This window comes from Heptranchias perlo, unplaced genomic scaffold (assembly GCF_035084215.1).
Source record: "Heptranchias perlo isolate sHepPer1 unplaced genomic scaffold, sHepPer1.hap1 HAP1_SCAFFOLD_168, whole genome shotgun sequence".
In the NCBI taxonomy this organism is placed as follows: domain Eukaryota; kingdom Metazoa; phylum Chordata; class Chondrichthyes; order Hexanchiformes; family Hexanchidae; genus Heptranchias; species Heptranchias perlo.
In genome coordinates this window covers 825,676-840,733 of record NW_027138947.1, presented here as the reverse complement: position 1 = coordinate 840,733, position 15,058 = coordinate 825,676, and the positions used below count along the sequence as shown (strand labels likewise).

The following is a 15,058-nucleotide window of genomic DNA, read 5'->3' as shown; positions in this document are numbered from 1 at the left end:
AATACAATAGCTGATAATCCCCTCAGTATAAATACAGTAACTGATAATCCCCTCAGTGTAAATACAGCAACTGAAACTCCCCTCAGTGTAAATACAGTAACTGCTAATCGCCTCAGTGTAAATACAATAACTGATAATCCCCTCAGTATAAATACAGTAACTGATAATCCCCTCAGAGTAAATACAGTAACTGATTATCCCCTCAGTGTAAATACAGTAACTGATAATCCCCTAAGTGTAAATACAGGAACTGATAATCCCCTCAGTGTTAATACAGCATCTCATAATCCCCTCAGTGTAAATACAGAAACTCATAATCCCCTCAGTGTAAATACAGCAACTGAAACACCCCTCAGTGTAAATAAAGTAACTGATAATCGCCTCAGTGTAAATACAATAACTGATAATCCCCTCAGTGTAAATACAGTAACTGATAATCCCCGCAGTGTATATGCAGTAACTGATAATCCACTCAGTGTAAATACAGTAACTGATAATCCCCTCAGTGTTAATACAGCATCTCATAATCCCCTCACTGTAAATACAGTAACTTAGAATCCCCACCGTGTAAATACAGTAACTGATAATCACCTCAGTGTAAATACAGTAACTGATAATCCCCTCACTGTTAATACAGGAACTGGTAATCCCCTCAGTGTAAATACAGGAACTGATAATCCCCTCAGTGTAAATACAGTAACTGATAAACCCCTCAGTGTAAATAGAGGAACTGAAAATCCCCTCAGTGTAAATACAGGAACTGAAATTCCCCTCAGTGTAAATAGAGGAACTGATAATCCCCTCAGTGTAAATACAGTAACTGATAATCCCCTCAGTGTTAATACAGCATCTCATAATCCCCTCAGTGTAAATACAGTAACTCATAATTACCTCAGTATAAATACAGTAACTGATAATTACCTCACTGTAAATACAGTAACTGATAATTACCTCAGTGTAAATACAGTAACTGATAATCACCTCAGTGTAAATACAGCAACTGATAATCCCCCCAGTGTAAATACAGTAACTGATAATCCCCTCAGTGTAAATATAGGAACTGATAATCACCTCAGTGTAAATACAGTAACTGATAAACCCATCAGTGTAAATACAGTAACTGATAATCCCCTCAGTGTAAATACTGGAACTGATAATCCCATCAGTTCAAATAGAGTAACTGATAATCGCCACAGTGCAAATACAGGAACTGATAATCACCTCAGTGTAAATACAGCAATTGATAATCCCCTCTGTGTAAATACAGGAACTGATAATCCCCTCAGAGTAAATACAGTAACTGATAATCCCCTCAGTGTAAATAAAGTAACTGATAATCCCATCAGTGTAAATACAGGAACTGATAATCACCTCAGTGTAAATACAGCAATTGATAATCCCCTTAGTGTAAATACAGGAATTGATAATCCCCTCAGTGTAAATACAGTAACTGATAATCCCCTCAGTGTAAATACAGTAACTGATAATCCCCTCAGAGTAAATACAGTAACTGATAATCCCCTCAGTGTAAATACAGTAACTGAGAATCCCCTCATTGTAAATACAGTAACTGATAATCCCCCATTGTAAATTCAGTAACTGATAATCCCCTCGGAGTAAATACAGTAACTGATAATCCCCTCAGTGTAAATACAGTAACTGATAATCCCCTCAGTGTAAATACAGTAACTGATAATGCCCTCCATGTAAATACAGTAACTGATAATCCCCTCAGTGTAAATACAGTAACTGAAAATCCCCTCAGTGTCAATACAGTAACTGATAATCACCTTAGTGTAAATACAGCAATTGATAATCCCCTCTGTGTAAATAAAGTAACTGATAATCCCATCAGTGTAAATACAGGAACTGATAATCACCTCAGTGTAAATACAGCAATTGATAATCCCCTTAGTGTAAATACAGGAATTGATAATCCCCTCAGTGTAAATACAGTAACTGATAATCCCCTCAGTGTAAATACAGTAACTGATAATCCCCTCAGTGTAAATACAGTAACTGAGAATCCCCTCATTGTAAATACAGTAACTGATAATCCCCCATTGTAAATTCAGTAACTGATAATCCCCTCGGAGTAAATACAGTAACTGATAATCCCCTCAGTGTAAATACAGTAACTGATAATCCCCTCAGTGTAAATACAGTAACTGATAATGCCCTCCATGTAAATACAGTAACTGATAATCCCCTCAGTGTAAATACAGTAACTGAAAATCCCCTCAGTGTCAATACAGTAACTGATAATCACCTTAGTGTAAATACAGCAATTGATAATCCCCTTAGTGTAAATACAGGAATTGATAATCCCCTCAGTGTAAATACAGTAACTGATAATCGCCTCAGTGTAAATACAGTAACTGATAATTACCTCACTGCAAATACAGTAACTGATAATCCCCTCAGTGTAAATACAGGAACTGTGAATCCCCTCTGTGTAAATACAGTAACTGATAATCCCCTCAGTGTAAATACAGTAATTGATCATATCCTCAGTGCAAATACAGGAACTGATAATCCCCGCAGTGCAACAACAGTTACTGATAATACCCTCAGTGTAAATACAGTAACTGATAATCCCCTCAGTGCAAAGACAGTAACTGATAATCCCCTCAGTGTTAATACAGTAACTGATGATCCCCTCAGTGTAAATACAGTAACTGATAATCGGCTCAGTGAAACACAGCAACTGATAATCCCCTCACTGTTAATGCAGGAACTGATAAACACCTCAGTGCAAATACAGTAACTCATAACCCCTCAGTGTAAATACAGAAAATGATAATCTCCTCACTGTTAATACAGTAACTGATAATCCCTTCAGTGTAAATACAGTAATTGAAACTCCCCTCAGTGTAAATACAGAAACTGATAATCGCCACAGTGTAAATACAGTAACTGAAACTCCCCTCCGTGTAAATACAGAAACTGATAATCGCCTCAGTGTAAATACAACAACTGATAATCCCCTCAGTATAAATACAGTAACTGATAATCCCCTCAGCGTAAATACAGCAACTGAAACTCCCCTCAGTGTAAATACAGTAACTGATAATCCCCTTAGTGTAAATACAGGAATTGATAATCCCCTCAGTGTAAATACAGTAACTGATAATCCCCTCAGTGTAAATACAGTAACTGATAATCCCCTCAGAGTAAATACAGTAACTGATAATCCCCTCAGTGTAAATACAGTAACTGAGAATCCCCTCATTGTAAATACAGTAACTGATAATCCCCCATTGTAAATTCAGTAACTGATAATCCCCTCAGAGTAAATACAGTAACTGATAATCCCCTCAGTGTAAATACAGTAACTGATAATCCCCTCAGTGTAAATACAGTAACTGATAATCCCCTCATTGTAAATACAGTAACTGAAAATCCCCTCAGTGTAAATACAGTAACTGATAATCCCCTCAGTGTAAATACAGTAACTGATAATCCCCTCAGTGTAAATACAGGAACTGATAATCCCCTCAGTGTAAATACAGTAACTGAAAATCCCCTCAGTGTAAAGACAGTAACTGATAATCACCTCAGTGTAAATACAGCAATTGATAATCCCCTTAGTGTAAATACAGGAATTGATAATCCCCTCAGTGTAAATACAGTAACTGATAATCCCCTCAGTGTAAATACAGCAACTGATAATCGCCTCAGTGTAAATACAGTAACTGATAATCCCCTCAGTGTAAATACAGGAACTGTGAATCCCCTCAGTGTAAATACAGTAACTGATAATCCCCTCAGTGTAAATACAGTAGTTGATCATATCCTCAGTGCAAATACAGGAACTGATAATCCCCGCAGTGCAACAACAGTTACTGATAATACCCTCAGTGTAAATACAGTAACTGATAATCCCCTCAGTGTAAAGACAGTAACTGATAATCCCCTCAGTGTTAATACAGTAACTGATGATCCCCTCAGTGTAAATACAGTAACTGATAATCGGCTCAGTGAAACACAGCAACTAATAATCCCCTCACTGTTAATGCAGGAACTGATAAACACCTCAGTGCAAATACAGTAACTCATAACCCCTCAGTGTAAATACAGAAAATGATAATCTCCTCACTGTTAATACAGTAACTGATAATCCCTTCAGTGTAAATACAGTAACTGAAACTCCCCTCAGTGTAAATACAGAAACTGATAATCACCTCAGTGTAAATACAGTAACTGAAACTCCCCTCCGTGTAAATACAGAAACTGATAATCGCCTCAGTGTAAATACAACAACTGATAATCCCCTCAGTATAAATACAGTAACTGATAATCCCCTCAGCGTAAATACAGCAACTGAAACTCCCCTCAGTGCAAATACAGTAACTGATAATCGCCTCAGTGTAAATACAATAACTGATAATCCTCTCAGTGTAAATACAGGAACTGATAATCCCCTCAGTGTTAATACAGTAACTGATAATCCCCTCAGTGTTAATACAGCATCTCATAATCCCCTCAGTGTAAATACAGTAACTCATAATCCCCTCAGTGTAAATACAGCAACTGAAACTCCCCTCAGTGTAAATACAGTAACTGATAATCGCCTCAGTGTAAATACAGTAACTGATAATCCCCTCAGTATAAATACAGTAACTGATAATCCCCTCAGTGTAAATACAGCAACTGAAACTCCCCTCAGTGTAAATACAGTAACTGATAATCGCCTCAGTGTAAATACAATAGCTGATAATCCCCTCAGTATAAATACAGTAACTGATAATCCCCTCAGTGTAAATACAGCAACTGAAACTCCCCTCAGTGTAAATACAGTAACTGATAATCGCCTCAGTGTAAATACAGTAACTGATAATCCCCTCAGAGTAAATACAGTAACTGATTATCCCCTCAGTGTAAATACAGTAACTGATAATCCCCTAAGTGTAAATACAGGAACTGATAATCCCCTCAGTGTTAATACAGCATCTCATAATCCCCTCAGTGTAAATACAGTAACTCATAATCCCCTCAGTGTAAATACAGCAACTTAAACTCCCCTCAGTGTAAATAAAGTAACTGATAATCCCCTCAGAGTAAATACAGTAACTGATTATCCCCTCAGTGTAAATACAGTAACTGATAATCCCCTAAGTGTAAATACAGGAACTGATAATCCCATCAGTGTTAATACAGCATCTCATAATCCCCTCAGTGTAAATACAGGAACTCATAATCCCCTCAGTGTAAATACAGCAACTGAAACTCCCCTCAGTGTAAATAAAGTAACTGATAATCGCCTCAGTGTAAATACAGTAACTGATAATCCCCTCAGTGTAAATACAGTAACTGATAATCCCCTCAGTATAAATACAGTAACTGATAATCGCCTCAGTGTAAATACAATAACTGATAATCCCCTCAGTGTAAATACAGTAACTGATAATCCCCTAAATGTAAATACAGTAACTGATAATCCCCTCAGTGTAAACACAGTAACTGATAATCCCCTCAGTGTAAATACAGTAACTGATAATCGGCTCAGTGAAATACAGCAACTGATAATCACCTCACTGTTAATGCAGGTACTGATAAACACCTCAGTGCAAATACAGTAACTCATAATCCCCTCAGTGTAAATACAGCAACTCATAATTCCCTCACTGTAAATACAGTAACTGAGAATCCCCGCAGTGTAAATACAGTAACTGATAATCACCTCAGTGTAAATACAGTAACTGATAATCCCCTCACTGTTAATACAGGAACTGGTAATCCCCTCAGTGTAAATACAGGAACTGATAATCCCCTCAGTGTAAACACAGTAACTGATAATCCCCTCAGTGTAAATACAGTAACTGATAATCGGCTCAGTGAAATACAGCAACTGATAATCACCTCACTGTTAATGCAGGTACTGATAAACACCTCAGTGCAAATACAGTAACTCATAATCCCCTCAGTGTAAATACAGAAAATGATAATCTCCTTACTGTTAATACAGTAACTGATAATCGCCTCAGTGTAAATACAGTAACTGAAACTCCCCTCAGTGTAAATACAGAAACTGATAATCACCTCAGTATAAATACAGTAACTGATAATCCCCTCAGTGTAAATACAGCAACTGAAACTCCCCTCAGTGTAAATACAGTAACTGATAATCGCCTCAGTGTAAATACAGTAACTGATAATCCCCTCAGTATAAATACAGTAACTGATAATCCCCTCAGTGTAAATACAGCAACTGAAACTCCCCTCAGTGTAAATACAGTAACTGATAATCGCCTCAGTGTAAATACAGTAACTGATAATCCCCTCAGTATAAATACAGTAACTGATAATCCCCTCAGTGTAAATACAATAACTGATAATCCCCTCAGTGTAAATACAGTAACTGATAATCCCCTAAGTGTAAATACAGTAACGGATAATCCCCTCAGTGTTAATACAGCAACTCATAATCCCCTCAGTGTAAATACAGGAACTGATAATCCCCTCAGTGTTAATACAGCAACTCATACTCCCCTCAGTGTAAATACAGTAACTGATAATCCCCTAAGTGTAAATACAGTAACTGTTAATCCCCTCAGTGTTAATACAGCAACTCATTATCCCCTCAGTGTAAATACAGTAACTCATAATCACCTCAGTGTAAATACAGCAACTGATAATTACCTCACTGTAAATACAGTAACTGATAATCCCCTCATTGTAAATACAGTAATTCATAATCCCCTCATTGTAAATACAGTAATTGACAATCACCTCAGTGTAAATACAGTAACTGATAATCCCCTCACTGTAAATACAGTAACTGATAATCCCCTCAGTGTAAATACAGGAACTGATAATCCCCTCATTGTAAATACAGTAACTGAGAATCCACTCAGTGTAAATACTGTAACTGATAATCCCATCAGTGTAAATACATTAACTGATAATCCCCTCAGTGTGAATACAGTAACTGATAATCCCCTCAGTGCAAATACAGGAACTGATAATCCCCGCAGTGCAACAACAGTTACTGATAATACCCTCAGTGTAAATACAGTAACTGATAATCCCCTCAGTGTAAAGACAGTAACTGATAATCCCCTCAGTGTTAATACAGTAACTGATGATCCCCTCAGTGTAAATACAGTAACTGATAATCGGCTCAGTGAAACACAGCAACTGATAATCCCCTCACTGTTAATGCAGGAACTGATAAACACCTCAGTGCAAATACAGTAACTCATAACCCCTCAGTGTAAATACAGAAAATGATAATCTCCTCACTGTTAATACAGTAACTGATAATCCCTTCAGTGTAAATACAGCAACTGAAACTCCCCTCAGTGTAAATACAGAAACTGATAATCCCTTCAGTGTAAATACAGTAACTGAAACTCCCCTCAGTGTAAATACAGAAACTGATAATCGCCTCAGTGTAAATACAGTAACTGAAACTCCCCTCCGTGTAAATACAGAAACTGATAATCGCCTCAGTGTAAATACAACAACTGATAATCCCCTCAGTATAAATACAGTAACTGATAATCCCCTCAGCGTAAATACAGCAACTGAAACTCCCCTCAGTGTAAATACAGTAACTGATAATCGCCTCAGTGTAAATACAATAACTGATAATCCCCTCAGTGTAAATACAGGAACTGATAATCCCCTCAGTGTTAATACAGTAACTGATAATCCCCTCAGTGTTAATACAGCATCTCATAATCCCCTCAGTGTAAATACAGTAACTCATAATCCCCTCAGTGTAAATACAGCAACTGAAACTCCCCTCAGTGTAAATACAGTAACTGATAATCGCCTCAGTGTAAATACAGTAACTGATAATCCCCTCAGTATAAATACAGTAACTGATAATCCCCTCAGTGTAAATACAGCAACTGAAACTCCCCTCAGTGTAAATACAGTAACTGATAATCGCCTCAGTGTAAATACAATAGCTGATAATCCCCTCAGTATAAATACAGTAACTGATAATCCCCTCAGAGTAAATACAGGAACTGATTATCCCCTCAGTGTAAATACAGTAACTGATAATCCCCTAAGTGTAAATACAGTAACTGATAATCCCCTCAGTGTAAATACAGTAACTCATAATCCCCTCAGTGTAAATACAGCAACTGAAACTCCCCTCAGTGTAAATAAAGTAACTGATAATCGCCTCAGTGTAAATACAGTAACTGATAATCCCCTCAGTATAAATACAGTAACTGATAATCGCCTCAGTGTAAATACAATAACTGATAATCCCCTCAGTGTAAATACAGCAACTCATAATTCCCTCACTGTAAATACAGTAACTGAGAATCCCCGCAGTGTAAATACAGTAACAGATAATCACCTCAGTGTAAATACTGTAACTGATAATCCCCTCACTGTTAATACAGGAACTGGTAATCCCCACAGTGTAAATACAGGAACTGATAATCCCCTCAGTGTAAACACAGTAACTGATAATCCCCTCAGTGGAAATACAGTAACTGATAATCGGCTCAGTGAAATACAGCAACTGATAATCCCCTCACTGTTAATGCAGGTACTGATAAACACCTCAGTGCAAATACAGTAACTCATAATCCCCTCAGTGTAAATACAGAAAATGATAATATCCTTACTGTTAATACAGTAACTGATAATCGCCTCAGTGTAAATACAGTAACTGAAACTCCCCTCAGTGTAAATACAGAAACTGATAATCACCTCAGTATAAATACAGTAACTGATAATCCCCTCAGTGTAAATACAGCAACTGAAACTCCCCTCAGTGTAAATACAGTAACTGATAATCGCCTCAGTGTAAATACAGTAACTGATAATCCCCTCAGTATAAATACAGTAACTGATAATCCCCTCAGTGTAAATACAGCAACTGAAACTCCCCTCAGTGTAAATACAGTAACTGATAATCGCCTCAGTGTAAATACAGTAACTGAAACTCCCCTCCGTGTAAATACAGAAACTGATAATCGCCTCAGTGTAAATACAACAACTGATAATCCCCTCAGTATAAATACAGTAACTGATAATCCCCTCAGCGTAAATACAGCAACTGAAACTCCCCTCAGTGTAAATACAGTAACTGATAATCGCCTCAGTGTAAATACAATAACTGATAATCCCCTCAGTGTAAATACAGGAACTGATAATCCCCTCAGTGTTAATACAGTAACTGATAATCCCCTCAGTGTTAATACAGCAACTCATAATCCCCTCAGTGTAAATACAGTAACTCATAATCCCCTCAGTGTAAATACAGCAACTGAAACTCCCCTCAGTGTAAATACAGTAACTGATAATCGCCTCAGTGTAAATACAGTAACTGATAATCCCCTCAGTATAAATACAGTAACTGATAATCCCCTCAGTGTAAATACAGCAACTGAAACTCCCCTCAGTGTAAATACAGTAACTGATAATCGCCTCAGTGTAAATACAATAGCTGATAATCCCCTCAGTATAAATACAGTAACTGATAATCCCCTCAGAGTAAATACAGTAACTGATTATCCCCTCAGTGTAAATACAGTAACTGATAATCCCCTAAGTGTAAATACAGTAACTGATAATCCCCTCAGTGTAAATACAGTAACTCATAATCCCCTCAGTGTAAATACAGCAACTGAAACTCCCCTCAGTGTAAATAAAGTAACTGATAATCGCCTCAGTGTAAATACAGTAACTGATAATCCCCTCAGTATAAATAGAGTAACTGATAATCGCCTCAGTGTAAATACAATAACTGATAATCCCCTCAGTGTAAATACAGTAACTGATAATCCCCTAAATGTAAATACAGTAACTGATAATCCCCTCAGTGTTAATACAGCATCTCATAATCCCCTCAGTGTAAATACAGCAACTCATAATTCCCTCACTGTAAATACAGTAACTGAGAATCCCCGCAGTGTAAATACAGTAACAGATAATCACCTCAGTGTAAATACTGTAACTGATAATCCCCTCACTGTTAATACAGGAACTGGTAATCCCCTCAGTGTAAATACAGGAACTGATAATCCCCTCAGTGTAAACACAGTAACTGATAATCCCCTCAGTGGAAATACAGTAACTGACAATCGGCTCAGTGAAATACAGCAACTGATAATCCCCTCACTGTTAATGCAGGTACTGATAAACACCTCAGTGCAAATACAGTAACTCATAATCCCCTCAGTGTAAATACAGAAAATGATAATATCCTTACTGTTAATACAGTAACTGATAATCGCCTCAGTGTAAATACAGTAACTGAAACTCCCCTCAGTGTAAATACAGAAACTGATAATCACCTCAGTATAAATACAGTAACTGATAATCCCCTCAGTGTAAATACAGCAACTGAAACTCCCCTCAGTGTAAATACAGTAACTGATAATCGCCTCAGTGTAAATACAGTAACTGATAATCCCCTCAGTATAAATACAGTAACTGATAATCCCCTCAGTGTAAATACAGCAACTGAAACTCCCCTCAGTGTAAATACAGTAACTGATAATCGCCTCAGTGTAAATACAGTAACTGATAATCCCCTCAGTATAAATACAGTAACTGATAATCCCCTCAGTGTAAATACAATAACTGATAATCCCCTCAGTGTAAATACAGTAACTGATAATCCCCTAAGTGTAAATACAGTAACTGATAATCCCCTCAGTGTTAATACAGTAACTGATAATCCCCTCAGTGTTAATGCAGCAACTCATAATCCCCTCAGTGTAAATACAGGAACTGATAATCCCCTCAGTGTTAATACAGCAACTCATACTCCCCTCAGTGTAAATACAGTAACTGATAATCCCCAAGTGTAAATACAGTAACTGTTAATCCCCTCAGTGTTAATACAGCAACTCATTATCCCCTCAGTGTAAATACAGTAACTCATAATCACCTCAGTGTAAATACAGTAACTGATAATTACCTCACTGTAAATACAGTAACTGATAATCCCCTCATTGTAAATACAGTAATTCATAATCCCCTCATTGTAAATACAGTAATTGACAATCACCTCAGTGTAAATACAGTAACTGATAATCCCCTCACTGTAAATACAGTAACTGATAATCCCCTCAGTGTAAATACAGTAACTGATAATCCCCTCATTGTAAATACAGTAACTGAGAATCCACTCAGTGTAAATACTGTAACTGATAATCCCATCAGTGTAAATACATTAACTGATAATCCCCTCAGTGTGAATACAGTAACTGATAATCCCCTCAGTGCAAATACAGGAACTGATAATCCCCGCAGTGCAACAACAGTTACTGATAATACCCTCAGTGTAAATACAGTAACTGATAATCCCCTCAGTGTAAATACAATAACTGATAATCCCCTCAGTGTAAATACAGTAACTGATAATCCCCTAAGTGTAAATACAGTAACTGATAATCCCCTCAGTGTTAATACAGTAACTGATAATCCCCTCAGTGTTAATGCAGCAACTCATAATCCCCTCAGTGTAAATACAGGAACTGATAATCCCCTCAGTGTTAATACAGCAACTCATACTCCCCTCAGTGTAAATACAGTAACTGATAATCCCCAAGTGTAAATACAGTAACTGTTAATCCCCTCAGTGTTAATACAGCAACTCATTATCCCCTCAGTGTAAATACAGTAACTCATAATCACCTCAGTGTAAATACAGTAACTGATAATTACCTCACTGTAAATACAGTAACTGATAATCCCCTCATTGTAAATACAGTAATTCATAATCCCCTCATTGTAAATACAGTAATTGACAATCACCTCAGTGTAAATACAGTAACTGGTAATCCCCTCACTGTAAATACAGTAACTGAGAATCCACTCAGTGTAAATACAGTAACTGATAATCCCCTCATTGTAAATACAGTAACTGAGAATCCACTCAGTGTAAATACTGTAACTGATAATCCCATCAGTGTAAATACATTAACTGATAATCCCCTCAGTGTGAATACAGTAACTGATAATCCCCTCAGTGCAAATACAGGAACTGATAATCCCCGCAGTGCAACAACAGTTACTGATAATACCCTCAGTGTAAATACAGTAACTGATAATCCCCTCAGTGTAAATACATTAACTGATATTCCCCTCAGTGTGAATACAGTAACTGATAATCCCCTCACTGTCAATACGGGAACTGATAATCCCCTCAGTGTAAATACAGGAACTGATAATCCCCTCAGTGTAAATACAGCAACTGAAACTCCCCTCAGTGTGAATAGAGGAACTGATAATCCCCTCAGTGTAAATACAGTAACTGATACTCTCCTCAGTGTAAATACAATAACTGATAATCCCCTCAGTGTAAATACAGTAACTGATAATCCACTCAGTGTAAATACAATAACTGATAATCCCCTCAGTATAAATACAGTAACTGATAATCCCCTCAGTGTAAATACAGCAAATGAAACTCCCCTCAGTTTAAATACAGTAACTGATAATCGCCTCAGTGTAAATACAGTAACTGATAATCGCCTCAGTGCAAATACAATAACTGATAATCCCCTCAGTGTAAATACAATAACTGATAATCCCCTAAATGTAAATACAGTAACTGATAATCCCCTCAGTGTTAATACAGCAACTCATAATCCCCTCAGTGTAAATACAGTAACTGATAATTACCTCACTGTAAATACAGGAAATGATAATCACCTCATTGTAAATACAGTAACAGAGAATCCGATCAGTGTAAATACAGTAACTGATAATCCCCTCATTGTAAATGCAGTAACTGATAATCCCCTCATTGCAAATACAATAACTGAGAATCCATTCAGTGTAAATACAGGAACTGATAATCCCCTCAGTGTGAATACAGTAACTGATAATCACCTCAGTGTAAATAAAGTAACTGATAATCCCCTCACTGTTTTTCATGAACTGATAATCCCTTCCGTGTAAATTGAGGAACTGATAATCCCCTCAGTGTAAATACAGTAACTGATAAACTCCTCAGTGTAAATACAGTAACTGATAATCCACTCAGTGTAAATACAGCAACTCATAATCTGCTCAGTGTAAATACAGTAACTCATAATCCCCTCAGTGTAAATACAGTAACTGATAATTACCTAACTGTAAATACATTAACTGAGAATCCCCGCAGTGTAAATACAGTAACTGATAATCCCCTCATTGTAAATACAGTAACTGAGAATCCACTCAGTGTAAATACAGTAACTGATAATCCCCTCAGTGTGAATGCAGTAACTGATAATCCCCTCAGTATAAATACATTAACTGATAATCCCCTCATTGTAAATGCAGTAACTGATAGTCCCCTCATTTTAAATACAGTAACTGAGAATCCCCTCAGTGTGAATACAGGAACTGATAATCCCCTCAGTGTTAATACAGCAACTCATACTCCCCTCAGTGTAAATACAGTAACTGATAATCCCCTAAGTGTAAATACAGTAACTGTTAATCCCCTCAGTGTTAATACAGGAACTCATACTCCCCTCAGTGTAAATACAGTAACTGATACTCTCCTCAGTGTAAAGAGAGGAACTGATAATCCCCTCAGTGTAAATACAGTAACTGATACTCTCCTCAGTGTAAATACAATAACTGATAATCCCCTCCGTGTAAATACAGTAACTGATAATCCACTCAGTGTAAATACAGCAACTCATAATCTCCTCAGTGTAAATACAGTAACTCATAATCCCCTCAGTGTAAATACAGTAACTGATAATTACCTCACTGCAAATACATTAACTGAGAATCCCCACAGTGTAAATACAGTAACTGATAATCCCCTCAGTGTAAATACAGGAACGGATAATCCCCTCAGTGTAAATACAGTAGCTGAAACTCCCCTCAGTGTAAATACAGGAACTGATAATCCCCTCAGTGTAAATACAGAAACTGATAATCGCCTCAGTGTAAATACAATAACTGATAATCCCCTCAGTATAAATACAGTAACTGATAATCCCCTCAGTGTAAATACAGCAAATGAAACTCCCCTCAGTTTAAATACTGTAACTGATAATTGCCTCAGTGTAAATACAGTAACTGATAATCGCCTCAGTGCAAATACAGTAACTGATAATCCCCTCAGTGTTAATACAGCAACTCATAATCCCCTCAGTGTAAATACAGTAACTGATAATTACCTCACTGTAAATACAGGAAATGATAATCACCTCATTGTAAATACAGTAACAGAGAATCCCATCAGTGTAAATACAGTAACTGATAATCCCCTCATTGTAAATGCAGTGACTGATAATCCCCTCAGTGTAAATACAGTAACTTAGAATCCAGTCAGTGTAAATACTGGAACTGATAATCACCTCAGTGTAAATACAGCAACTGATAATCCCCTCAGTGTAAATACAGTAACTGATAATCCCCTCAGTGTAAATACAGTAACTGATCATCGCCTCAGTGTAAATACAGTAACTGATAATCACCTCAGTGTAAATACAGTAACTGATAATCCCCTCAGTGCAAATACATTAACTGATAATCACCTCAGTGTAAATACAGCAACTGATAATCCCCTCAGTGTAAATACAGTAACTGATAATCACCTCAGTGTAAATACAGTAACTGATAATCCCCTCAGTGTAAATACATTAACTGATAATCACCTCAGTGTAAATACAGTAACTGATAATCGCCTCAGTGTAAATACAGGAACTGAAACTCCCCTCAGTGTAAATACAGCAACTGATAATCCCCCCAGTGTAAATGCAGTAACTGATAATCCCCTCAGTGTAAATACAGTATCTGATAATCCCCCCAGTGTAAATACAGCAACTGATAATCCCCTCAGTGTAAATACAGCAACTGATAATCGCCTCAGTGTAAATACAGTAACTGAAACTCCCCTCAGTGTAAACACAGTAACTGATAATCGCCTCAGTTTAAATACAGTAACTGATAATCCCCTCATTGTAAATACAGGAACTGATAATCACCTCAGTGTAAATACAATAACTAATAATTACCTCACTGTAAATACAGTAACTGATAATCCCCTCAGTGTACATACAGTAACTGAGAATCCACTCAGTGCAAATACAGTAACTGATAATCACCTCAGTGTAAATACAGCAACTGA

General features: G+C 37.1%; 1 protein-coding gene across 1 annotated transcript in view; it reads left to right on the top strand.

Annotated features, from left to right (window-relative positions):
- LOC137309551 (mucin-2-like) overlaps nucleotides 1-15,058 on the top strand; it is a 165,151-nt gene that overhangs the window by 1,577 nt on the left and 148,516 nt on the right. The window contains exons 2-6 of the mRNA XM_067977696.1: nucleotides 2,215-2,763; nucleotides 3,772-4,050; nucleotides 6,918-7,126; nucleotides 8,367-8,474; nucleotides 9,956-10,063. Of these exons, the coding sequence (XP_067833797.1) occupies nucleotides 2,215-2,763; nucleotides 3,772-4,050; nucleotides 6,918-7,126; nucleotides 8,367-8,474; nucleotides 9,956-10,063 (1,253 nt within the window). The remainder of the gene's footprint in view (nucleotides 1-2,214; nucleotides 2,764-3,771; nucleotides 4,051-6,917; nucleotides 7,127-8,366; nucleotides 8,475-9,955; nucleotides 10,064-15,058) is intronic.